This window comes from Podarcis erhardii, assembly GCF_964252035.2.
Source record: "Podarcis erhardii genome assembly, chromosome: 6".
Lineage (NCBI taxonomy): Eukaryota > Metazoa > Chordata > Lepidosauria > Squamata > Lacertidae > Podarcis > Podarcis erhardii.
The window spans coordinates 91,907,340-91,934,450 of NC_138510.1; the positions used below are offsets into that span (position 1 = coordinate 91,907,340).

Genomic DNA, 27,111 nt, shown 5'->3' on the forward strand with positions numbered 1-27,111 from the left:
TTCAAAAAGGTAATAAAGTTAGGAAAAGAAGGGGGAAAAGGAGATCGGGCAAAACAACTAGCAAAGCCCGTGTTTGACCATAGGGTGCTGTACTATTGTTTCAATTTGTTATAGTATAAATGGGTGGGGTCAAGGAGAATATACCGTATTCTTCGCCCTATAGGACGCACCGTCCCATAAGGCACACCCAGCCCCCAAACGGGCAGCTCTCTGCAAGCTGTGGGAGCCCAGCGCTGGCTCCCGCTGCTTGCTGAGAGGTCCGCGAAGCCTGGACGCGCTGAGCTCAGCGCCGCAGGCTTCAGCACGCAGGCAGATCTCCGCAAGCAGCGGGAGCGCTCCCGCTGCTTGCGGAGAGGTCCGCGAAGCCTGGAGAGCGAGAGGGATCTGTGTGCACTGACCCCTCTCGCTCTCCAGGCTTCACCAAAAGCCTGCATTCGCCCCATAGGACGCACACACATTTCCCCTTCATTTTTGGAGGGGGGAAAGTGCATCCTATAGGGCGAAAAATACGGTACATGATCTGAGGAGAAAGGAGAGAGGCCAAACTGCTCCAGGAACCTGGAACCAGCCCTGCAAGATACAGGGAGAAGCCATTGGCGCTTATCCCTACCTGTTCCCTGCTTCCTGTGCTCAGCACCTAAGATACAAGAGCAGATATTGCTTAAACAAGACAGTTGCCTGGAAAAGATGCCTTGCTTAATCAGCTTCCTCTTGCTCCTGGTTCTACCTGCAAAGGTGAGTCAGCTAAGAAGTGCACTGAGGTTGTGCCAAGAGCCCTGGGGACAAAGGGAATTCAGAAGCTGGCTTGCTTGCTAGGCAGCCCTGGTGCAGGGGAATGAATCACTATTTAGCTTTGGAGAGGCTGGGTTCTGGTTGACTGAAACCCATAGCTGTCAACTTACAGATTTGAAAATAAGGGATCAGCAGCCAAAATAAGGGATTTTGGCTTAGCTTATACATGAAATGATGGAGCCATGCTGCTTTTGCTGTGACTGTGTTTTGCAGGGGATTGGACTAGATGATTCTAAGGGTCTACAACTCCGACCAAAGAAGAGTGGCAGACGAAACTGATGAACGATGTCGAGATGGCAAAGCTTACAGGCAGAATTAGAAACCAGGAAGAGGACCTCTTTCATAAAGAATGGGGGAAGTTTATAATTTAGTTTAAAAGTTATTGTAAAGTGTTACATACATTGGTAGAATTGACAGAAAACTTGTAGTAAAAATTTGAACTATGATTGGACAAATGATTTATAAAAAAAGAGTTAGGAAAGGGATGCAGAGGGGGAAATCTCACGGAGGAGGACCCCGAGCCGCTGCTTCCCTCCCAAGCCGGGTGAGCATGAAACCCGGGAAATTTAAGGGACATCATCAATAAGAGACAGCAGCTGGATACGGCGCTGGGATAAGGGAGTTTCCCGTCAAATAAGGGACGGTTGACAGCTATGCTAAAACCACAGTTACTTTGCTACCAGCTGGAACTCGTCTAAGTTGAATATCCTTTGTTTGGCACAAGCTGTTCTTCCAAGCTGTAGGTAGAGCAAAGACATGGCAGCTGCTTCTCAATAGTCCTGTTGTCTTTTCAAGGGACGCCAGGGAGTTCAGCTTCCACAGCTCCACTACCTATAGCTGTCATTAAAGGGAGGACATCTAAGCCCAAATCCACAGTCCCACATTCCATGTGATTGTGTAACCCTAGCCCTTGGCTAAGGTTGCCAAACTCCTTGTGTTTTCAAAGACGGTTGCTCACAAACATCCACAGAACATTTTAAGGCAACTCTGTTTATCACACAGACACACCCCAGTACCCCTAAAGACCGTTCCAGGGGAAAGGGGCATCTATCTGCATCAACAAGTTAACTCCTAGCGCTCTGTGCCTGAGAGATAAAGAACCACGTGAGCATGGACTGCCCATTTGTCAAAAGTCTCTGGAGCTCAGCTGGAGTGTGGATTTCCCTCTAGACACTGAAGGGACAATCTGCTTAATCCAGACAACAGAGAAAGCCAGGTAAGAAGTATCATTTCCCTACGGTACTTTGGTTCTTCAACCTTTTTATCTCTTGACTCTTCAAGTCAAACCGCATATTTGAGATCAGCCATCTCTCTCTCTCTCTCTCTCTCTCTCTCTCTCTCTCTCTCTCGTTGGGGTCAGAGCAGCAATGCTGGAGGCATAAGTATTTCACTCTTTCCCCCACTGTGCTATTTTCCAGATCTACCTCTCGCACCTACAATGCTCACACTCTCTGCTTCCTCCACCAAATACAAATACTGTACCTGTAATCTCTGGCCAGGCCAGGGGACAGTTTTGATTTGTCAAAGTAGTGCAGAGTACTGTGTTAAAACCCACTTCAGCAGCACTGCTGCGCCAATCAAATTTAATGAAGGGGAGATCTGGTCACAAACCTCTCACCAACATGTGAGGTTTGACCCGTTCTTTCTAAATGCTCAGTTAGGATTTTTGTGCTCTCGTTGAGCATTTAAAAATGGTTTTGCTTTTTCTGTTTCCCGACGAGAGAATGAGGAATTTCTGCCTTGTGTGTGCTGAAGTACTCTGATTTATAGCCATCGTTTTATTTTGGTAATTGTTTTATCTCATATGGTACAAGGGCAGCTCACAATCGAAATCATTAAACAAAGAACTGCAAACATTTCACAATGCTGAAATACAGAACATCAGCGGCGCATGAAAGCAGCTGATAAAAATGATATAAAAACGATCCAAATGTCAAACTTTCCCAAAGTCCTAAGTAAATAGGTCCATCTGCAACCGGCAGCCAAAAGTTAATCATAATTTCTGCATGACAAGTTGAAATAACACTAGAAAGTTTACTTGAATGATTTTAAGAGACATTTATGAGTATTGTAGAAATATATCTGCTATACACTATTATGTAAAGTACAAATGTATATCTTAAGTCATACAACTTACGTTTTCAAACTACTCAATCATGAGCTTTCCCAGACAGCAAACCACTTCAAAATCTGAGATATCTCTCTTGCATCCTCATAGATTCTTAAAGTGCCACCAATATTTACTATTAAGGGGTGCTACTGTCATAATTCCAATTCCTATTTCCTATCTGCATTTAAGAAGTCAATATTTGGCAAAATCTACTAATACATAAGTCGATCCATTACACAAAATGTCATTAATTTTCTTTCTTTCCCCCCATAAGGAAATATCAAAAAATCACATTGGTAACATTTTTCAAATAAAGAACAAGAAAACAGATCATCATTATCCTAAACCAGCTATACTTTAATCATACCTGCTCTTCCTTTAACCAGATTTTATATTTCTTAATATCTAATTTGCATTATTTGACTTACATAATTTACATGATACAGATTAAATCATTCCATATTTTTCCTTCATTTCCTTCACAACCTAGGGAACCTCATTCTATATGAGTTATCCCCTCCTCTTTTTTACTGTTACAAATATGTTCACTTTGTCATTATATCTATTTTCCCATGGTTTTATCAACTAATTATTAATGTTTCTTCTCACTGTGTGGCTATTAGTATACCAGCTGTTGCTAAGAGTCCAGTTTAATTCTGGGCACTGCTGCAAAACATTTTCCTTCAAATATCCAAGCTGCATAAATATTAGCTGAATATTTCATTGAGTAAAGTCCTATATTCTTTTTTTTTTTTTTTGCCTTTTCTTAAAAATATGGCTGACTTTTCTTTAATTAATTACTGTGTTAATCAATGTGTTTTTAAAATAATGTCTGTCACAACTTTAACTGAATATGGATATATAAAAATAAAAACACATTTTAAATGGTGTGAAAATTATGCTGTAACCATGAGATCAGCTTTATACTCACCCAACATAGAATTAAGCGTTCTGAATGCCACTGAAATCAACAGGCTTAAATGTGTACAAGTTTCTGTTGGATTATGGTCAATAAATTTTTAAGCCAGAGGAATTTAGTCTTCAAGTTTATTCCAGGTATCACTGCTCTGTACCCATGTAATTTGTGTTTTCCTGTAATCCTGACTCTAAACTGAATTCAGACGTTCAATTTAAGGTGACAGCAAAGCAGAGAAACTTTTTTACCCCGTTAGCCTGAAAGAATAATAATGCTTATAGAAGTATGAATTTAACTTTGGGAATGAGGTTTGTCCTCATTTCTCCTCTTTCTTAGGCTTCAGTGGATAATGCATCTGACACAATCCCTTGCTGTGATAAGAAAGAAATAGAGGGGACTGCAAGTTGCAAAACCATTTTTTTAACCCCAGTTCACATGTCACACATTAATCCATTATAACCAATATCTATTCTCCTCAACCACGGTCTCATCCAGACTTCCTTTGGTGCTGCATTTTGAGGCACAGTTCCATGCTTTAAAGTTTCATGTCCAAGCATCGTTGTTGTTGCTTTGTCCTGGTGCTTTTCCTGGGAGAAACCCACCCTTTGCTATCTTCTCCCCCCCAAAAAGGCATGTGACATAATTTATGGATGGTTCCCTCTTCATCTCATTCCATGTTGAAGTTGAATTTCTGCAGATGAAATGTCACATTTTAATCAGAGGCGTAGCAAGGTGAGGTGGTACCCAGTGCAAAAAAAAATTTGACACACACACACCACATTGCAATTCCCCCCCCAATTTTTTTAAATTGCTTTTCCAAATTTATAATGAATATAACACTCCAAGAAAAAAACACATTACAATCCTAAAAAGAAGAGAAAAAAAGGAAAAACAAACATATAGACACATATTACTTCTAAGACCTAATTTAATTTTCATTGTTAACTGACTTCCACGAATACCCCCTTACTGAGTTTCACTGAATCACCTTATAACAGCTCTCCAATATCTTCTTTCTAATCAAATTAACTCCTTCGATTTACTATCTTCTTCTCTTTTCATAATTATCTAAATCCTTAGTATTTTACACTTCATTCTTACTCTAATCCTAGGCCTGTTTGATACTTTCAAGTGACTTCTTATGTTACAATATTTGGCTAAATAGTCTTTGAATTTCTTCCAATCGTCTTGATATTCCTCTTCTTTCTGATCGCGGATTCTTCCAGTCAGGTCGGCTAGCTCCCAAAAGTCTAACATCTTCATCTGCCATTCTTCTACTGTTGGACCCCACATTTCAATTTTTGGGAAAGTTGCCCAGAGTTGTTGAGCTTTTTAGGGAGGGTACCCAAAGTTGTTAAGGTTTTATTAGGAAGGGTTGGCCGCGAAACAGATACGCCCACAAATTGTGCAAATCCAACCAGCGATCACATAAATAATGGCCATGGTGCCCACTTGAAAGGTGCCAAAACTGAGTTCCGACTGATAAAAAGCCCTGCCTGTAACCATGCAGACTTGCCTCAGAGCAGACATGTACAGTGTTGCACTGTAAATTGGTAGTGCTACCCACAGATTTCTCACCAATGGGAGAAGTGGGTATAAAATTAATACAATTAATGGTGAAAACTTTCTTGTGGCAAGTTGCACAGTCTCCTTTAGTTGCCATATTTCAGACAAGGCAGTAGTTTGCGCGATCGGCGCAAACTTTTTTTTTTTTTAAAAAAAAATATTACTTTTTAAAAAGGAAAAAAAGACAAGAACAAGAAAAAATAAAACAATACAATACAATATGTAAACCATACAAAACACAACCTTAACACATTATCTAACACAATGAACAAAACAAAACAAAAACAATTTAAAAACATACATAATACCTTTTCCATATTCTAACTTTCATTCCCTTATATCATCGACCTTCTCTCACCTCCTTCTTTGTATTCCATTTCCATTAATTGTTTCAGCAATTCCTTTCCATCTTTTTCCATTTTCTATCATATAAATGTCTTAACATATTTTTAATCTTATTTCCATTAAAATTAGTATACTTATTTAAGCTTAACTCCTTATAGCATTTCTACTAAGGCCATAAAATTTCATTCCAACATTTTCCTGTCACTCATTAATTTTACAATATTTCTATATATAGACTTTAAATCTTCCAATCTTCTTCCACCATCTCCTCTCCCTGGTCTCGGACTCTGCCAGACACTTCCGTCCACTCCATACAGTCCATAAACCTGGAGATCTTATGTCCGAGGCTCTTAACTCTTTTCCACGTCCCTTCTGCAGTTCTTCTTCATATTCTTTGATGCTAAAGAGCAGATCTCGGAGAAATTCCAATCCAACGACACCTCCATTCCCTCTTGACAGGTCAGCCAAATTTCCACAATTAAAGCTAGGATCCATAAAGTATTTCAGGGCATATTTCAAAATTCCTCCAACTCCAAAGGCCCCCCGAGCTCCAATCTCCTCCTGACCCAAGTCCATATTCCAAAAGTGAGTTAGTCCCTGCATAGAGGGATCTTTCCAACTTTCCTTTTCCAGTCCAGGCCGGGCTCCGATCTTCAGAGTCTGACTTTTTCTAGTTTCAATCATAAAGGGCCTCAACTTGTAGTCTTCAATTTGCCTCTGTAAGACTAAGGCTCCCCCTTGTATTGCTTTAGGTTCGACAACAGCAACTTTCTCCTTCTCCTTTTCAACAATTTGTCCTGTTAAAATAGATTCCTGTGCCAAATCCTGAATAATTTCTGTATTGGTGCTCCCTTTTGGTCCCAAAATGTCAGTTTTAGTAGTCATAACATCCATTTTTTATGAAACTGTTCCAACAAATAGTTTACCTTGCAAAATGCAGTTACTAAGGCTTCTCCTGTCGACATTCTCGAATGTCCAAGGTCAATCTCTAGTTCCCACAATTCTTATCAGCTGGAGATTTCCCAGCTCCACTCTTGTAACAGTTTCAAATGCTCCCTCTAGAGGGGAACAGTCTCCACTTGTATCAATCCTTTCAAAAAAAAGTTCAAAAAGTAAAGTTGGTTTCAATTTTCATTTACTTTTCCTCCCTTTTAAACGCAGAAGAATGGAAACAATATATTTCTCTTATTCAACCGACTGTCAACATCCATTCTCTTCGCTGTCAATGAACTCTCCCAAAACGTCAATCACTGTCAGTCCGTTCCCAGGTTCAGAGCAGTGGCAATTTAATTCTGATCACTCTCTCCTGCAGGATACATGGTCCAAATTCCCCCCCCCCCTCTTCTCCTGCTTCTAAGGGGGGTCTAATAATTTCAATCGATGGAAGTTTAATCCTTTACATAAGGCTTTCCAAGACCTTAACTTATAAGCTCTTTGCTTCAGTCTATTTACAAAAGGGGAAGGCGGACTTCCTGTTTTGAACCTTCCCCGTTTGATGTCAAATTAAGATATTTAAAGATCCAATTTTCCGTACTACTCACAGGTTGTTGTTTAAAGTCCAATTGTCCACAGGAAAAAGTCAGCGCTCTCCGGCAGCAGCAATGCGGCTTCACTCCGTGAAAGAAGCAGTCGCTTCAAAGCACCGCGCCACTCACCCCACGTCGCTCTGGATCCCCAAAACAGGGTTTCCCCGCGAGTAGGGGAGGCGCGAAAGGTGCCAGCCGAATCCCAAGTTCACAGGCTTCTTCTGCCTGTGATTTCAGTGGGTCTCCACCTTCGCCATGGCAGTTCAGACCCTACTTTTCACGGAGCAAGTTCCTCCCGATTGGAGGAGCTCCGCCATTGCCGGAGGCGCTAACCCGGAAGTCCACGGCGGTTGGATTTTCACTATCGGCGAGTGGTGCTGGCCTGCCGGGGGTGCGAGCACTGCCTGCCAGGGGGTGCCGGCGTCACCTGCCGATCGCGAAAATCCAACCGCCAATCGCATAAAACCACCCTCTGGGGATACCAGCACCGCCTGCTGGGGGGGGGGGTTTGCCAGGCTGATCGTCGGGCATATTGCGCGTTCAGCGGGCGGATTTTCACGACGACAATCACTCCAATCGCGAAAATCCATCTGCCGGGAGTGCAAGTGCCGCCACGCCGATCTGCCCGGGGGATTTTGTCAGCCCCCCTGCATGACACCCGGGGCAGACCGCACCCCCCTTGCGGCGCCCCAGATTTTAGTAGCTTGGAGCACTTTCTAATATCATTAAGCGATTGTTAAAATGCTAGTGTGAATGTACTTTCTATATTGTCAGGTCAGGGCCCCGCGAGTTTAAGATGTGATGTGGCTGCTATTTGGATTATTTGAAATATGCTTAGATTCTTGGATCATATGTCTGTGGGGAGGGTCATGTAAACACTGCTTGGAACATCTGCCCCTCACTTTCCTCTCCCCTTATGCAAAGAAAGCCTGTGTGAAGGATCATGTGAACACCGCTCGGGTCATTTGAAATGTGATGTGAACGTTGCTCGAATCATGCTGCTTGCAACGTGATGTGAACGTTGCTCGAATCATCTGTCCCGACTGGCACAATGTCACTATTCTTAATTGTGTGGTTCTTGGCAAAGACTCCCCAGAAGGGGCATCAACGCAAACACATTGCATCCAAATTTGCCAACAAATGAAAAGTGATATGCCTTTGTTGGTGTCTTCATTCCAGTCAATGGGAAAGATAGATAGATAGATAATACTTTATTCGGCTATAAGCCCATAAGGTAAAACAAATCAATAAATAAAATAGCATTTTACATTCTAAAATATCGACTAAAATATTTCAACGCATAATCTCCTTCACATTACTTACAATCTCTAGATGTACCGTATTATGGCCTTGAAGATAAAGATGGTGCATAGAGTTTACTAGATTTTTAATAGTCATGCAACATTCCATGAAGTCTTTTATATGAAAGAACTGAAATCAGGAATCTGGCAACCTGTAATGTTCTATAAGAGTCGATGTCCTGGAGTAGATAAGCTAGATGTAATTCAGGTGGTTTAGCAACAATTTCCAGAATGATTGAACTCAGGAACCTTGATCGGGGAACAATGTATAAGGGGCAATTAAACAAGATATGATAAAGGGATTCTATTGGTTTGTTGTCACATGCGCATAGAACAGAGGTTAATGGGAAAGACATCTAAGGCTTCGGGAAGTGACCGCTGTCCGCAGATCTGGGGTGAAGCACAGTGTCTCTCCAAGCCTCTGAGCGAAGCTAGCACACCCCTAGCATTAATAAGAGGACAGAAGTGTCCTTCTGATTCAAGGGAGAAATGTAAGCTGTGCCTTTGATCTTTCCTTCCCATAGGGGACCATGGCTAAGAAAGTTGCCATTATTGGTGCTGGAGTGAGCGGACTGACATCCATCAAAGGCTGCCTGGAGGAAGGCCTTGAGCCCACTTGCTTTGAGCAAAGCAGTGACATCGGGGGACTATGGAGATTCACAGTAAGTCAGGAGACTTGTCGCTTGAAAGGTTAGAACACTGAATGAATGTATCTTGGGAAGCTTCCACTACAACCCACAGAGGGACACACCCTGATTCTGATAGTTGTGTTCTGTGGCTAAGCTCCTTTCGACCTCAGCTGCCACTAATATGTAGGAAGGCACCTAGTTCTAAAAATCTGCATCAACTGGCAGTTGTCCTCACTTTCGCCAGTACTCACATTTCTGGCTGAATTGCAGTGATCCAGAAAGGATGTAGCTGAAATTATGTGCATAGGTGCCGGGAGATTGCATGGCAGAATACACTGCTAGACTCGTCCTCATCCCTGTGTTGGTCACTAAGAGCCAAACCAGGTGTGAAATATTTTTTCAATAATGCAAATAGTTTCATGCCATTCATGTCTTCCACATGGGTGTAGGCAGGGTTTTTGTTAGGGGAGGGGGCAGCCAAATTTGTTGAGCTTTCTTTTCAGGAAATCAAAGCTGTCGAGCAATGTTTGCGAGAGGAGAACTTTGTGCAGTGGATCATGCCCCAGCAGGCAGATCTGCCCATACGGCACACATAATCTGCCCCCTGAAGTAGAAATTTCATCTTGTCTTATGACAGAGCTGCTTTTCATCCTGAATTGTGCCAAAATAAAACTGGCTTGTCCCTCAGCAGTCACAAACCAAACAATGTGCTGATGGTTTAATAAATGCCCTCCACTTTTGCTGAACATAACTGGGTGGATTGTTTCACCCTTGCTCCTAGAACTGGAAGATCTGTGACCAATTGATTGTAGTCATGTGGATTATTTACCCTCTCCTGTGCTTTTTGGAATAATGGCATCCTAGGAACACTGGGAGCGCCCCATTCCATTTCTTTATAGTATGTAAACAGCTTTCAACCGAGATTGAACTGGATTCCCTTTTGGGTGGATTTTTGTTGTTGTTATTGTTCAATACATATATCAAAAACTTGTTCAAAATGGCTTCTCTTGGAATATTTTTTATCCCGTTGCGGATGTCAGATGACTCATGAGTGCACTGGATTGAATGAATGTTTTGGTTGTGACACCTTGCTGGGAATGCATTATATCTCTGTGGAGATTTTGAGGTCAATTGAGTTATTAGTCATAGCACATTAATGGAGCCTCCATGTTCAGAGATAGTGAACCATCTGGTTGATTGAGAAGCAAACCATGGTGAAGAGCTTTTGGCTTCATGCTATGTGTGTGGGATTCTGGGAGGCAGCTGATCAAGCAGGGATCTTCTTATTGCTCCCTAGGAAAAGGTGGAGGAAAACAGGGCTAGCATCTACAACTCTGTCGTCACCAATTCCTCCAAAGAGATGTCCTGTTTCAGTGACTTTCCAATGCCTGACCACTTTCCAAACTTCCTGCACAACTCCAAGTTCCTGGAATATTTGCGACTGTATGCAAAGCACTTTGGTCTCCTCAAGTATATCAGGTTCAAGGTATGTTGATTTAATTCACTCAATACTATCTCCTGTTTCTTTCTGGGAACTAAATTCGTAATAATGTTAAGACAAGAGAAGCTTTAGTGAAGTTGCTTGGATAATTCTTTTTCAAAATGTTTGATGTCTGTAGAATGTCCACCACACATGGAGTGAGTCTGCTTTTTTCATACAGTACCAACACTTACTAGCTGTTGCAACCACATAGTCCAAACCCCTGCAATGTAGTAATCTTTACTAAAGCACCCATGATAGATGGCCATCCAAACTCTGCTTAAAAACCTCCAAGGAAGGAGAGTCCCCCACCTTCATTTGAAGATGGCTATCATGTCTCCTCTCCATCTCCTCTTATCCAGGCTAAACATACTCAATTCCCTCAACTGTTCTTCAGAAGTAGTTCCTTGGTTTCCAGACCTTTGATCATCTTGGCCGTCCTCTTCTAGCTTCTCAATATCCTTCCAAAAGCCCTTCAAAAATTTCCCCTTCAGAACTTCCTGCTGTTCAATGAAGTGGGGAGCGAGGAACGTGGTGTCAGAGAGAACTGGTTGCAAAGTAATCGTGTCATTTTTTCTGGCTTCATGGTAGACCACCGTCATCAGTTTAGAAAAAAGCCAAGATTACACTACCACTGGCCAATGGACCATGGTCACAGAGACAGATGGAAAGCAGGAGTCATTCATCTTTGATGCTGTCATGATCTGCACTGGCCACCAGATAGAAGCATACACCCCAGTGGAGTCTTTTCCTGGTAAGCCTTCTTTAGCCCAACAGAGAGTTGAAAACCCTGAACGTATTTCAGTTGACAACACACCGTCTGGTTGGGTTTGTGAGGTTCGGTGACCAGCCATGAGGTCATGCTGGACCAACTAGAAGAGACAAGTGAGGCAATCATCCAGGGTGCCAGAATTCAAGAGACTCTTCTCACCTTAGCTATGAGCTTGCAAGGAGCTGCTTGAACTTTTGGAGGGGGGGGGGCAGCTTAACAGAGGCAGCTTAGCAGATCAGCACCATTTCAGAGGAGATGATAAGATCAAGAGTGTTCTGATCTCCACAATTTGCCTCAGGCACAGACAGCTGTAAGTGGAAGGAGGGGGAGAAATGAAGGGACAAAAATGACAAATGCAAACAAGAAAACGGTTTCGCAGCCAACTCTTATTGAATGTGCTATAGTTATTCTCTGCAGGGGGAAGGGCTGGGAATGAGCAAAAGAAAATTTTACGTCAGCCCTGGGTAGGGATTAAGGTGATCCTTCGTATGCATGTGAAGATAAATATCTTCAGTCCCTTGCCCTTAAAGGTAAAAGTAAAGGTAAAGGACCCCTGACAGTTACGTCCAGTTGCAAATGACTCTAGGGTTGCGGCGCTCATCTCGCTTTACTGGCTGAGGGAGCTGACGTTTGTCCGCAGACAGTTTTTCCAGGTCATGTGGCCAGCATGACTAAGCCGCTTCTGGCGCAACGGAACACTGGAACCAGAGCAGCGCATGGAAATTCCGTTTACCTTCCCACCAGAGTGGTACCTATTTATCTACTTGCACTTTGACGTGATTTTGAACTGCTAGGTTGGCAGGAGCAGGGACCGAGCAATGGGAGATCACCCCGTCGCAGGGATTCGAACTGCCGACCATGCGATCGGCACGTCCTAGGCGCTGAGGTTTTACCCACAGCGCCACCCGCGTCCCACTCCCTTGCCCTTACACCCCCCACAATTCCACATGAGAAATCTTTTCCTATCTCATTCCCTCAAATATATGATTTTGACATGTCTCTTCATCCCCAGTTGTGCTATGTGGTGAAAACAAATCAAGCATTGTTGCCTAATTTGTTCAACTTTTGCATATTTTTTTTCCAAATTCTGGATTTCCCCCCACCCATATCAGAGTTCCAAATGTATTTCTCTTAGCCAACTCACACTTGGAATTCCTAGGCCAGGGGTCTGCAACCTTTAAGACAAAAAGAGCCAATTGGACCCGTTTCCGAAGAAAAAAACAACTGGGAGCCGCAAAACTCGTCATTATAAAAATATCTTTTTTGTCACTTTTTTATTATTTCTTTGTTTGACCCCTCAGAATTACTCCTCCTCATAGAAATAAACGTTAAATTAACAAGTTACCTTTTTGTGTGTGTGTGTGTTCTTCACTCCCCTTCAAAACAGTGACCAGCGTACATGGCCCCTTTCAATGCAGTGACCAGCGTACATGCCCCTTATAATGTAGCGGGCGGGCGGGAAGGTGACGTCGGGACGGTGCGTGACTAACGCACGCACCGCCCCATGCGACGTCACAGCCAGTACAGTGCCCGCCACAGTGGGGAGTGTCGGGGCGCACAATGCGCCTCCTCCCCTCGCTAGCATCCACCCCGGAGCTGCGGCAAAGGTGTAAAAGAGCCACATGCGGCTTCGGAGCCACGGGTTGCCGACCCCTGTCCTAGGGGAAGGAGGGGATACATCGGATAGAAGATCTGGCAGAAAATGATGGCTCAGAGGGAGACATATTCAAGCTCACCCTTCTGCTGCCAGAAAACAAACAAACCCTCTACAGCGTAATCTCCGCCGAGAAATACTACAGTGGTGCCCCGCAAGACAAATGCCTCGCAAGATGGAAAACCCGCTAGACAAAAGGGTTTTCCATTTTGGAGGCGCTTCGCAAAACGAATTTCCTTATGGGCTTGCTTCGCAAGACGAAAATGTCTTGCGACTTCCTGCGGGTTTTTTTCCTTCCCCCCCTTTTTCTAAGCCGCTAAGCCGCTTATCAGCTGATCCGCTAAGCCGCTAAAAGCCGCTAAGCCGCTAATAGCGCTAAGCCGCTAAGCCGTCAATGGGCTTGCTTCGCAAGACGAAAAAACCGCTAGACGAAGAGAATTGCGGAATGGATTAATTTCGTTTTGCGAGGCACCACTGTACATGCAGCAGAAAGCTGCCCTGAGCCACTGCCTTGGGTGGGGTTATGTACCCTTCTCAGGCTTAAGTATATTGAAGGGAGAGAAAGAACCTCATCAGCACCTGCAGCATGTGGTGTTTCACGCTGCTTTATCCTGTTAACTGCTTTTTGAAAAGAAGTCTGCGTTCCTAAGGAGGAAAAAGGGGAAGGACCAACCTCTGTATTTCCTAAAGGAACACATACCGTGCTTCAGAAGCATATCCAGTGCTGGCGCCAATGAAACTCACGGCCTCTTTTTTGGTCTTGTTGTCTCAAGAGTTAGACGTTCAGCTTCAATTTTATTTTTAAAACCTGCACTAATTTACCTGGTTTCTTAGGAAGAAAAAGAGATTTTTTAAAAACTTTTATTTTTATGGGTTTGTGTTAATTTTTTTGTTGTCCATTTATATTGAATAATTTGCTACATTTGTAAAATGTAAGAGGTATATATAATATATGTATATTTCTAACGTAAAAAAATTTGAACTTTTTTCTTTTCAAGATTTTTTCTTAGAGGAGAGAGAAAAAAAATTTTTTTCAGGAAAATTTTAAAAAAGCATCAGTGAAAGCTCCTTTACTCCCCTCGCTTCCCTCCTTCCTGACCCTTTTTGAAGAGTGAATCAGCAACGTGTGATCTTGGAGTATGGATGGACACAAAGAGGACAGAATTATGTATGTTTTTTAATGCAGAGGTCCATGCTGTTCTTGTTTGGTTTTTTGGTTCTTACATTAGTAAGGATCCAGAGGGGGTTTTCGTTCTTTTTCTTTCTTTTTTCTCTAGCAAAGGAGGGATACAATCAGAGTTTTGTATTCAGAATGTTGTGCAATATTTTGGAACAGGACACTGGCATGTCTAGAGATTTAGTTAGTTAAAAAACAACAAAGGTTGATCAAATCTGTACAGTTTCTATTGTTCCAGATTTTTTAAAGTTTGTATTAAAAGCATGATATATAATAAAAAAATAAAAAAGAAGAGGCCATAGTTAACATGTTTTTGTCCTTAGCATGTTCTTTGGATGTCAAATAAAAATAGGAATAAAAAAACCCCCATAGCTCCACTAGATCACTGACTCTACAAATATATACTGATTTAAAGTCATTGACTTTCACATTCAAAAAGGCTACTTTCTTGTACTGCAAACTGCACCAATGTTTGATCACAAAACGGGTAGTCACTTGGCTAAAGCTACATTGTTTTTACCAGTTTTTTTCCTCTCGTGAGAAGATATATTTGAGGGAATAGCATTCTTCCGCTGCAGATGAGCCAAGCAAAGTTTGTCTTGTACCTGAATGCTGTGATATCCCGATCTGGAATCTATCCAAAAACAAATTTTTGCAACTATTAAGTTATTCTGCAAGTACTGTAGCAACTCTTTGCTTCATGGCAGGTTTTGAAAAGTTCCGGGGAAACTCTTTCCACAGCCGAAATTACAAAAACCCTGATGGGTTCAATGGGAAGACTGTTGTGATCATTGGGATGGGGAATTCGGCTGCTGACATCGCTGTGGAGATCTGCAGGAAGGCAAAGAAGGTAAAGAGGCTGTTTGGGGAGAGGGGTGATGTGAAGAATCTTCTTGATAGGCATGGATTACAAAACAAAATAGATGGAACCCAACCTAAGGTGGACTTACCCAAGTGGTGGTTAGCAGCAGGACCCACTGACTGAAGGAAGGAGCAGAGAGAGAGAGGAGGAAGAATGGGAAGAAGGTTTACGGTAAGAAAGAGGAGGATAGATGTAAACAGATATTGTAACAGTAAACATTATTTTATATATACCCTGCCTGTCAGGGACTCAAGTCCGCTTGCTGATAAAGTAAGAACAGCTAAGAGATCAGCAGCGGAAAACATTAAAAAGCAACTGAACATACATATACAAAAACATATATAAATATGTCCCGGGCACAAAATTGTTAGGGGCACAAGATTTCAACGCCCCGTGCTGCTTCACTAAAGCTGTGCTCTTCCATCACAGGGCTCTGTTGAACACGGTTTCTTCCTGTGAACCAGGAAGTGACCTCTCCAGACAACGAAACAACTCTTCTTGTCTTATCTCTGCGGCTGCAATCTCCTGGGTGATGCAGACGCTGTTAAGCAGTTGAATTTGCATGCATACTAAGTCCGTTTCCCTCTCTCCCCCTCCCCCTCTGTGTGGCCCGGGCCCCTTGCAACCCACGCTACGCCACTGGATTTGTGAAGGAGAGAGGAAGCTTTGAGAGAGTTCTGGAGGCTCATCGGCTTCTCTTGCTGCCCCACAGGTGTTCCTCAGCACAAGGGGAGGCACCTGGGTGATGAGCCGAGTGTACGACAATGGCTATCCTTGGGACACCATCTTTCACACTCGCTTCAACGACTTGATCCGAAATTCTGTCCCTTGGTTCCTTTTGCAATGGATGACGGAACGGAAAATGAACCAGTGGTTTAGCCACGAGAACTATGGCTTGGTGCCTCGAAACAGGTATATAGTTCAGGCATAGGCAAACTCGGCCCTCCAGATGTTTTGGGACTACAACTCCCATCATCCCTAGCTAACAGGAATAGTGGTCAGGGGTGATGGGAATTGTAGTCTCAAAACATCTGGAGGGCCGAGTTTGCCTAGGCCTGATATAGTTGGTCATTTTGCTTCAAAAGGGGGTTGATGTGACCTGGGTTTGTTGCCATGGTTATTGCAAGACACAACAAGAGACGAAAAGCAGCTTGTGGCAGTTAGACACAAATTCTGTCAGTCCTATGCTTCTATCCATCTCCTTTTTGAAAAGGCATGTGGTCCCTGTGTTTAGACTGGGAAATCTGTGAGAAGAATTTCACACCATCTGAGGATACTGCTGCCTGTTGTGCCTCTGCATGGATCACTGACCTGGGCTTTCCGCCTTCCAGCCAGCAGAGTAAACCTAAAATAGAGTCACACACAGAAATACAGAAACTGAGCTCCTTTGAGGACAGGTGATCCTTACTTCTTATAAGCATTCTTATAAAAAGTACATTTTTGGGGGTGTAAGTGTAACAGGTCCAGTCTGACTTCAAGTCAAGGAAAGACAGCCCTGCAAATTATTATTTTTGTTTGATTGTTTATGCAAATAGCAATGGGGTAGGGGGTGCACAATACCGTATTTTTCGCCCCATAGGACGCACCGGCCCATAGGACGCACCAAGTTTTTTTGGGGGGGAAATAAAGGGAAAAAAATTATTTCCCCCCCAGGCACTTGTGGGGCTGGCAGCGGGGAGAAGCGCTCTTCTCCCCGCCGCCCGCCTGCAGATCAGGTCCGGGGACAGTGGGAGGACGCGCTGCACCTCCCCGCTGTCCCCGGAGCTTGCGGGGCTGGCGGCCGGGAGAAGCACACGTCTCCCCGCCGTCAGCCTCCAAACCACATCGGGAGACAGCGGGATGGCGGCGTTCCGCCTCCCCGCTGACCCCTGACCTTGTGGGACTGGCGTTGTGGCTCTCCTGAAGCCTGGAGAGTGAGAGGGGTCGGTGCGCACCGACCCCTCTCGCTCTCCAGGCTTCAGCGAAAGCCTGCATTTGCCCCATAGGACGCACACGCATTTCCCCTTCATTTTTGGAAGGGAAAAAGTGCTTCCTATAGGGCGAAAAATACGGTATATTGTTTGCACCCAGGCACAGTTATGGTTAGTTACAGAACTGTTCCTATAAGAAGCAGGCCTTCAGCCCCAAGGCTTAGAGAGAGCTATTTTTGTGTTCGGAGAGTCTGGGACATAGATAATGATGGGTATGGCATGAATGGTAGAGAAGAGAGAGGAGCAGCAGCTTAGGATTTGGCAGTCCCAGATAAATTCTGGAGGGGAGGGTCTGTGCAAGAAAGGTCAGGTCTAAACACACTAACTAAAAATAAATAAATAAATCCCTATTTAATTGGCCATGTTTTCAGTTAAACCTTGTTGGGGTTGGGCTGCAACTTTTCTCTTGAAAGGTAAGTGCTAGAAAAAGCCTAGAGTGTGTTTTCTTGAATGAGGAAATAACACACACCCCTCTCCAAGAGCCTGTGTGTTACGCATCCAGAATTCCAAATTTCCTGGACATGTCCAACTTGCACCAACATTTTGGGAAATGTAAGTACCATATTTTTCCATGTATAAAACGCCCCCGTGTATAAGACACCCCCTATTTTTGGAGACTCAAAATTAAGAAAATGGAGGGATATTACCAAGAGCTTTTTGGGGGGGGTGGTGGAGGATTGCCCAGAGTTGTTGAGCTTTTTTGGGGAGGGGGAATTGACCCACTCCCCACCAACAGCCTCCAATCGACAGCAGCAGCGGCCAATCGACAGCAGCCATTGCCGCAGCCACCACTCACACACCCAATCACCTCTGACAGTCTCCGAATACTGTAGGCGCAGCAGCCAATCAAAAGTCCCGCCAATCAACTATCCATGTATAAGAAGACCCCAAATTTATAACTTCTTTTTTAAAGAGAAAAACTTCGTTGAATACACGGAAAAGTACGGTATGTGAAGCACTTTGAACCCTATGAAGCACTATAGAGGAGTTGTGTTCCAGGGATTGCACCTAAAGCCAAAATTGCATATAGTACAAGCAATCCTTGTTTTACATGTGAGTTCCATTCCAGATGTAGGGATGCGGGTGGCGCTGTGGTCTAAAACAGAGAGCCTAGAGCTTGCTGATCAGAAGGTCAGCGGTTCAAATCCCCGCGACGGGGTGAGCTCCTGTTGCTCGGTCGCAGCTCCTGCCAACCTAGCAGTTCGAAAGCACGTCAAAGTGCAAGTAGATAAATAGATACTGCTCCGGTGGGAAGGTAAACAGCTGTCAGAGCTGCCCGAGGTCCCAGCTCACAAAGGACCAAACACCAGTTCTTATTATATACAAAAGTCTTTATTGAAGTTCAGTTTCGATTTCAAAGCCGCAGCGCGCAGCTCTACGTCTTGGACTCTAGACCGCTGAAGCTCCGTCTGAATCTCCTCCCCCCAGACACCAGTTCAAGACTCTAGCCTTGCTCCACCTCTTCCTCTGCTCTTTCCTCCTCTGGGTCCGCTTGTCCGCTGGGGTCTTGCCCTTTCTGGACTCTTCTGACGCTGAGTCCCCTGATTCTTCCCCCTGCCTCCGGCGGGCTTTAGGACCTGGTTCCCAATCCGGGCTTTCTGCTGTCCTGCGCGCCTGTACATTTGAACTTGGCGCGCGCGCCCAGCCGGCAACCTTTCTCCTGACCGTTACACTGCTCCTGTCACTGCTTCCCCCTTCGGGAGTGCTAGCTGGACTTGACTTCCCCTCCGTTCCCTCACTCTGCGATAGAGGCGTGGCCAGCCCTGACTCATCCTCTCTCCCTACTGGAGGAGACGCTGGCCCTGACACATGGGACTCTTCCCCCCCACTCCGCTCTGGTGGGGGAACTGGTCCTGATCTCCCGCTGCTGCTTTGGGAGTCCCCGCTGGCCCCTTGCTTCTGGTGTGTCCCCCCCGGGACCCCCCTTGCCCTGGCCATCGGCGCCCTCCTCTGGGAATCTTCTGAATCGCTGGAGAAGCTCATGGAATCTCTCGGGCCACTGTCATACTCCCCTACGCTGCCCTCAGATTCCTCCCCTTCGCTCTCCGTTTCCTCTCTCCCCTGTGTCTCTGCTCCTGAGCCCCTGACAACAGTGTTTCCGTGCACTGCTCTGGTTTCGCCAGAAGCGGCTTAGTCATGCTGGCCACATGACCCAGAAGCTGTATGCCGGCTCCCTCGGCCAATAAAGCAAGATGAGCGCTGCAACCCCAGGGTCAGCCACGACTGGTCTTAATGGTCAGGGGTCCCTTTACCTTTACCTGCATTCCAGACACCCCCCACTTCACCCTTCGGTGGAGCGCATATAAGCCCATTCAGCCCCATTCCACCCCTGCCCCTTTTCATGACGTTTTAGGGACGCCTGCCCTCTTTCCACCCCTTTTCTATTCACTTTTACTATCTTTCCCCCCCACAAGAAGCTGAATGCACTCAAGTAAAATGCACATAGGTTGCTGGCTTACTGTATTATTGGTGGAGAATAAGAACAGTGTTATCCCTTCCAGTTTCTGAGCATGTTTTTCCACTCTCATTTTGCCTTCCAGATCCCTGATGAAAGAGCCAGTGTTCAATGATGACTTGCCGAGCCGTATCCTCTGTGGTGCGGTGATGGTGAAACCAATCGTCAAGGAGTTCACCGAGAGCTCCGTCATTTTTGAAGATGGAACTGTGGAGGAGAATGTGGATATTGCCATCTTTGCAACAGGCTACACTGTTGCGTTTCCTTTTCTGGACAAGTCAGTGATCAAGGTGGAAGACAATCGGGTCCCGTTGTATAAACACGTCTTTCCTCTTCATCTGGAGAAGCCAACGCTGGCTGTTATTGGCCTCATCCAGCCCCTTGGGCCTATCATGCCCACTGCAGAGCTGCAAGCTCGCTGGGCGACCAGAGTCTTTAAGGGTAAGATTCTGGTTCTGATTATACAGCTCAGTCAGGGTGCATAGTACAAAAGAACAGTTCCTTGCCTTGAGGAGGTTGCAATCTAACATTTTACAATAGAGTAAACAAAATAAGAAGCAGAAGGGGGTGAATGCGGAGGTAAACAGGAAATAACAATTACACCTTTAGTGAAGCATTGTTTTGCTTTGCCTTGCTACTCATGTAGTTTGGCAATTTTCAAAGTTAGGATATCAGATTACAGTGGAATCTTGGGGTGCAAACGTGATCCGTGCGGGAGGCACGTTCACAACCCGAAGCGTTCGCAACCTGCAGCACCACGTCTGTGCACATGTGTGACGCAATTCGGCGGTTCTGCGCATGCGCAAAGTACAATTTAGTGTTTCTGCGCATGCGCGTGCGCCAAAACTCGGAAGTAAGCCGTTTTGGTACTTCCGGGTTTCGGCGCATCCGTAACCTGAAAACGTGTAACCCGAAGTGTCTGTAACCCGAGGTACCACTGTAATTACACATTTGACATGTCCCCAAATATAAATTTGGATATTTTGATAGTTCTTTGATTATAAAATCCAGTTTTGCGGTTGAAACACGAGTTGTAGGCACACACAGCGTCCCATCAAAATAGAGAGCCAAAGTCACCATAAATCCTAATCAAAACTTTAAAAATCCAATATCCAAAATCTGGGTAGCTTGATCACAGATTTGTAATAATAATGATTATGACTATCAGCATTTATATGAAGCTGCCCAAGAACTGCACATACATTATATTGGCAATTGCACCTACAGCTTTCTGAAATGGGTCGATGTTGTCACTGTACCACTACAAACCAGCAGCTGTAGATGAGAGATGAGTGGCTTGCTTAAGTGAGATTTGAACTGAGAGCCAGTGTGGTGTAGTGGTTAAGACTGGTGGACTCGTAATCTGGTGAACCGGGTTCACGTCTCCGTTCGTCCACATGCAGCTGCTGGGTGACCTTGGGCCAGTCACACTTCTCTGAAGTCTCTCAGCCCCACTCACCTCACAGAGTGTTTGTTGTGGGGGAGGAAGGGAAAGGAGATTGTTAGCCACTTTGAGACTCCTTCGGGTAGTGATAAAGCGGGATATCAAATCCAAACTCTTCTTTTAAGAAAAAATAATAATGAGATTTGAACTGGGAACTCCATCAAGCACAAACATCTTCTCCCAGCCTTGGGATGCCTACGTGGGCACTAAGGGAGAAGGAAACTGGGTGGGACAACATGTGGTCTTTGTGTCTTTCGGTATCATGGGGTAGATAGACTCCAAGGCTGTGAAGCAAGAATTGGCTGGTGGGAAAAGTAGAGGCACTTGCTGAGGAAAGAATGGAACTCGTTTACTTCTTGACCTGTTAACGGGGTCACGGCCAAGTTGCAGACCTGTTGCAGACCTGCAACTGTTGGAATGGCAGTTGCGTCTTGAGGCCCCAAGCCAGTTCCCCCATGAAATAACTACACACGGACACAGAATTAAGGTTGATGGGTAACATTTATAACTTAACATTTATAACATAACTTTACTGATTGCAAATTAAATGTGAGTGGCATAGGCATTGGCTGAAGACTATAACGGACTACTGCCCCAGTTGACAGAGTCTATGTAGGTAAACCCATCGGGGCAGCAACATCGGGGTTTTGCCCGACAGAAGCTTACCAGTGTGGTGTAGTGGTTAAGAGTGGTAAACTTGTAATCTGGTGAACTGGGTTCGCTTCTCCACTCCTCTACATGCAGCTGCTGGGTGACCTTGGGCTAGTCACACTTCTTTGAAGTCTCTCAGCCCCACTCACCTCACAGAGTGTTCATTGTGGGACAGGAAGGGAAAGGAGAATGTTAGCCGCTTTGAGACTCCTTAGGGTAGTGATAGAGCAGGATATCAAATCCAAACTCTTCCTGTGATCCTGGCATGGCCCTAGCCCATCAAGTGGACTTCAGATGAGATCCGGGACCCCAGATTCCTTTAACGGAATACCATTTGATCATTGAGTGGCAGGTGATGGCCACACCTCCCCTCCACACACAAAATTAAGCCAATGCCTGACTGCCAAACCTGGAAAGTTGTGACGATTGCTAAGGGGGTAGGCAAGAAACCAAGTGGCCAGTGCCAATTTGCCAGATGGATGAAAATTCCTACCCAGCCCCTGTCCCAAGACAGGTGACTCACACATGGTCCAAAGCAAGGCCAAGACCCTACACTAAGGGTGGGAGGGCAGGTGTTCAGCAGCGCCAATCAAGTGACTAGGGCCCTCTTGCGCTGATGCTTATATAATTCCTTAACCACCCCCACCCCTTTCCTGATTGGCTGTGACCCGTGATGCCTATTTAGAGAAATGAAACTTAGACAAAGAAACAAAACCTACTTATTCAGGTGTGTCCAGGGGCCCAGTCTCAAGAAGGACCTCCTTCTGAGGATGGTCCCATCTCTGATGGCTTAGTCTCTTGGGGATGCCTCCCCCCACTATGATTTTATGAGGGTTTAGGGTTTTTTTGGCTGTTCTTTTAGCCAGATTGTTCCTTATGGCATCATTCACTAGAACAGTGGGTCCACCTGTTGCACATTAAAACTAAAGCACTTTTATGTGCTGTAGATCTCTTCTGGTTCGCTCTGGTGCATTTTGAATGAGCCAGATGTTGTGGCTGTGGCAAAAGGGGTCAAACTATGACTTCAGTTGGCTGTGTTGCTCTGTGCACCTTGCATTGCTTGCCTCTTGGTTTTCTTACTTCTTCTTCCATTTCCCTCCTGGCAGGGATAAGTATTTTGACTGGGATCTCGTTGAGATTGGGACTTGCCACTCTGTAAAAGACAACATGTATTGATGGTGCTGCGTAACTCATTATATTCGCTACACAGGTTAAGAAAAGCATTCCAGTCTATGGTCAAACCACAACATACATTTTAAAGCACATGGCTCCCCCCCCCCCAAGAATTGTGGGAACTATAGTTCACCCCTCACACAGCTCCAGTTCCCAAGATTCTCTACAAATGTAACTGCTTTGCAGTATATTAACTTTCCATTATCAGAGTTAAAGAAATCATTAATAATATTCTGGAGAACCACTTTATTAAAGTGAGGAAAGCTACACAGCATTCTTATTAAAGATGTAAAGTGGTACCTCGGGTTACATACGCTTCAGGTTACAGACTCCGCTAACCCAGAAATAGTACCTCGGGTTAAGAACTTTGCTTCAGGATGAGAACAGAAATCGTGGTCCCGCGGCACAGCAGCAGCAGGAGGCCCCATTAGCTAAAGTGGTGCTTCAGTTTAAGAACAGTTTCATGTTAAGAACGGACCCCTGGAATGAATTAAGTTCTTAACCCAAGGTACCACCATATATAAAAGCAAAATAGGGTTGCACACCACCCCAGTCTCTGGGTGGTGCGAGATTCCAGGGATTCTAGGAACTTAGGCTCCGTGTTTCCTTCTGGGAATGAGACACAGTGGTGACAGTGGTGTCTTTAGGATATATGGGTTATTTACACATGCATTTGCACCCTGAGATCTTGCAATAAAGGGTGGTATATAAATCAATCAATCAAACAAATAACCTTAGCCTACAATGGAGAGGTTGATTAACACCCCAAAGGGTCTTTCTTTCCCCATAGGGAAAGACTTCAGCCTCTCTGGCTTTTCAGCCTTCCGCTTTCCTATCCAGCTTCTAGCTCACAAAACCCAACTCTTTCAATCCTAAACTCTGGCTTTTGCCCTTCTCACTATCCGGCACACAGCTTTCTTTCCTTGCTTTCCTTCCTTTCTTTCCTTCCTTTTTTTCCTTGCTTTCTTAATGGCTCATCACTGCAGGCAATGACCTCATCAGAAAGCTAGCCTGACTTATATTCCAAGACTTGTTGGGTCCAGGCGTTAGAAAGGTCTGGCACCCACAAACTCATAAACAATAGATTGGGGTGGAGGGTGATGGGATGAGAAGCTATGAAAGAAGTGGGGCAAAAGAGCTGGTCTCCTCTGTCTTCCCCCCAAGAATATATATTGTAGACATGACCTCAGCCCCAACTCTTAATCTTTTTAGGGCTAAGTTTGCTGCCTTCAGAGAGCACTATGGTGGCTGACACCACCAAGAGGAATGAGAAGAGGATTAAATGGTAAGAGAAACTTCCAATGCTTTATGGTTAATGTCAGAGTCACCCGTGGTCCCAGCTCACAAGAGACCAAAGTCCACTCCAGCTTATGTACAAAAGCTTTTATTGAAGAACATTAGTAGCTTTACATCCGAGCTCCGTGACTCTACGTCTGTTACGCTTAGACCGCTGAAGTCCCCTCTGAGTCAGTACCGCCTCTACACCAGTTTAAGAGGCTTGTACTGGTCCACCTCTTTCTCTCTTTCCTTTTCCGCTGGGTCTTTCTGCCCCCCTGTGTTCTCTCCCTTCGGGACTCTCCAGAGGCTGAATCCTCTGCCGCCTCCTCCCCCCTCCTTCGGGCTTTGGGACCAGGCTCCTCCCCAGGACTCTCTTCATTTCCGCGCGCCTCCCATTTTGAACTTGGCGCGCGTACGTTGCTCCTGACCTTCCCTTCGACAGTTACACTGCCCTCGATACTACTTTCCTCCCCTTCCGGCAGGATGTTTTGCCCTGATCTCCTTCCCCTCTCTGCTTCCTGTTCTGCTCCTTCTAACACACTGGTCACTCCTCCCCCCTCACTCCGTTCCAGCGGAGCAGCCGGTCTCGCTCTCCAACTCCCACTGGGGGTTCCCCCTTCGTTTCCCTGCTCCTGACTGCTTCCCCCTCTAGCTCCCCTTGGCTTGACCAGAGGGGCTCCCTTTTGGGAGTCCTCCGATTCACTGGACGGACTCATGGACAATCTTGGGTCATTGTCATCCTCTTCCTCGTCACTCTGGAATCCTTCCCCCTCACTCTCTGTCTCCTCCCTCATCTGCGTCTCTCTCCCTGAACCCCTGACAGTTAATATCAGCTCCAGATCAGATAATGATGATTATTATTTATTTATACCCCGCCCATCTGGCTGGGTTTCCCCAGCCACTCTGAGTAGCTCCCAACAGAATATTAAAAACATGATAAAACATTGAACACTAAAAGCTTCCCTAAACAGGACTGCCTTCAAATGTCTTCTAAGAGTCAGATAGTTGTTTATTTCCTTGACATCTGCTGGGAGGGCGTTCCACAGGGCGGGCGCCACTACCGAGAAGGCCCTCTGCCTGGTTTCCTGTAGCTTCACTTCTCGCAGGGAGGGAACTGGCAGAAGGCCCTTGGAAGTGGACCTCAGTGTCTGGGCTGAACGATGGGGGTGGGAAAAGAATATAATAGAAGGGTGGACAATATAGAAATTTATTAAAACAGGAGGGAGGAGAGTATCAATTGAAAGAATTTAAGGAATTATCAGGGAAATTAACAACATGGAAACAATATCAGCATTTGAACGAAGTGGTTAAGAAAGATAGGCTACGAGGGCTTGGGGAACAAATATGAATAGCCTCCACCCGCCAGATTCAAAATAATAATAATAATAATAATAATAATAATAATAATAATAAATCTTTATTTATATCCCGCCCTCCCCAGCTGAAGCCGGGCTCAGGGCGGCTAACAACAATAAAATAATACAACATTCTAAAATCATTTCATTAAAAAATTACTTCAAATCAAATTGATGGCAACCATTGGGCTAGAGTTCTGTGAAGATTGCCAGAGGAGGGAGTCAGGCTGTGCCCTGGCCAAAGGCTTGGCGGAACAGCTCTGTCTTGCAGGCCCTGCAGAAAGATGTCAAGTCCCGCAGGGCCCTAATCCCTTGTGGCAGAGTGTTCCACCAGATCGGAGCCACAGCCAAAAAAGCCCTGGCTCTGGTTGAGGCCAAGATGAATGCCCCCGCCTCTGTTTTTCTGCTACTAGACTTATTCTTGCCTAAGTTATGTGCTCAAGATAAAATCATGTTATGCCTTCTCCGCCTTAGATATTGGTGTGATTGATGTCTTTCTTCACATTCAAAGGTTTGGCACCAGCCGCAGCCAGTCAATCCAAACTGATTTCATTGAGTATCTGGACGAGCTTGCTGCTCTCACAGGAGCAAAGCCAAACCTGTTGACGTTCCTGCTGAGAGATCCCAAGCTGGCCTTGACCATCTTCTTTGGACCCTGCAGTCCATTCCAGTTCCGCCTGATGGGACCAGGGAAGTGGGCTGGAGCCAGGAACGCCATCCTGACCCAGACACAGCGGATCATCAAGCCCACAAAAACTCGAACAGTGGGCAATTCTTCGAGTAACGCTCTGCTCTCCCTGCTTAAAATCCTTGGCTTCCTTGCTCTCTTGCTTGCAGTTTTCCTATCCATTGGTCAGCGCTGAACTCTACCCAATGAGGCAACAATGGCAAACTGCTGCTTTACTGATGCTTGCTTGCTCTTCAATGCATGTATAGGGGTCACACAGGGCCAACTTTCCACTCTCAAACTCGCGTCTCTCTTAGGGTCTCCTGTTTCCGACAAACTTAGCAAATGGAAAGAAGGAAATGTCTGGGAAACAATGAAACAGGAACATACAGGCAAATCTGTCAGTTTCGGTTTCTCTCGATTTCTCATGCTTTCCTATCAAGTTTACTTTGCACATTTCCCGATCAACTTGCTTAAAAAGAAAAAGTGTCTCATGAAAATTCATCAATGTTTTTGTGAGCATTCCTCCTAATACATTTTTGCTAGGAATTTTCCCCAATACAGTTCATTTTGATATGCTATTTTCACAAATATGTGCATTTGAATGGGCACCTTCTCCCAATGGTGTTGTTTTCCAGCAACAACAACAAAGTGAACAAAGAACATCTGGTGTATGCACAAGTGGTGAAGTCTAACATTTGGAATGAGTGAATATTTAATGCTCTTTTTCCCCAAACTCACCAGGAAAAGTTAGCATGCATATATATATATATGCATATTGGGTTGCATACACACACACACACACACACACACACACACACACACACCAGGGAGAATGGGCTGGTAAACCAATTGGCAAGGCCAGCAAGGTCTTGTGCCTTTTGGGTGCAACTTAGAATTGTAGGTTTTTTAGAAAAGTATGTTTCTGGTCCTTTGAAGGGACATTTGAACTGTGTGGTCTATGTAAGGCTTGAGAGAGTCAGTGAGG

General features: G+C 45.0%; 1 protein-coding gene across 1 annotated transcript; it reads left to right on the forward strand.

Annotated features, from left to right (window-relative positions):
- Positions 1-1,734: 1,734 nt before the first annotated feature.
- LOC309343858 (dimethylaniline monooxygenase [N-oxide-forming] 2-like) lies at positions 1,735-26,779 on the forward strand. The gene is made up of 9 exons (XM_081865999.1): positions 1,735-2,008; positions 9,081-9,218; positions 10,483-10,671; positions 11,257-11,419; positions 14,976-15,118; positions 15,843-16,042; positions 19,641-19,996; positions 24,036-24,108; positions 25,968-26,779. The coding sequence occupies exons 2-9, from the start codon at positions 9,087-9,089 to the stop codon at positions 26,317-26,319; spliced, it is 1,608 nt and encodes a 535-aa protein (XP_081722125.1). The 5' UTR covers positions 1,735-2,008; positions 9,081-9,086; the 3' UTR covers positions 26,320-26,779.
- The last annotated feature ends 332 nt before the right edge of the window (positions 26,780-27,111 follow it).

Excerpts from the sequence above, each read along its gene's own strand:
- LOC309343858 (XM_081865999.1), top strand. The coding sequence starts at position 9,087 with ATGGCTAAGAAAGTTGCCATTATTGGTGCTGGAGTGAGCGGACTGACA. Across the intron at positions 10,672-11,256 it reads TCAAGTATATCAGGTTCAAG|ACCACCGTCATCAGTTTAGA; the intron begins GTATGTTGATTT and ends GCTTCATGGTAG. Across the intron at positions 16,043-19,640 it reads GGCTTGGTGCCTCGAAACAG|ATCCCTGATGAAAGAGCCAG; the intron begins GTATATAGTTCA and ends TTTGCCTTCCAG.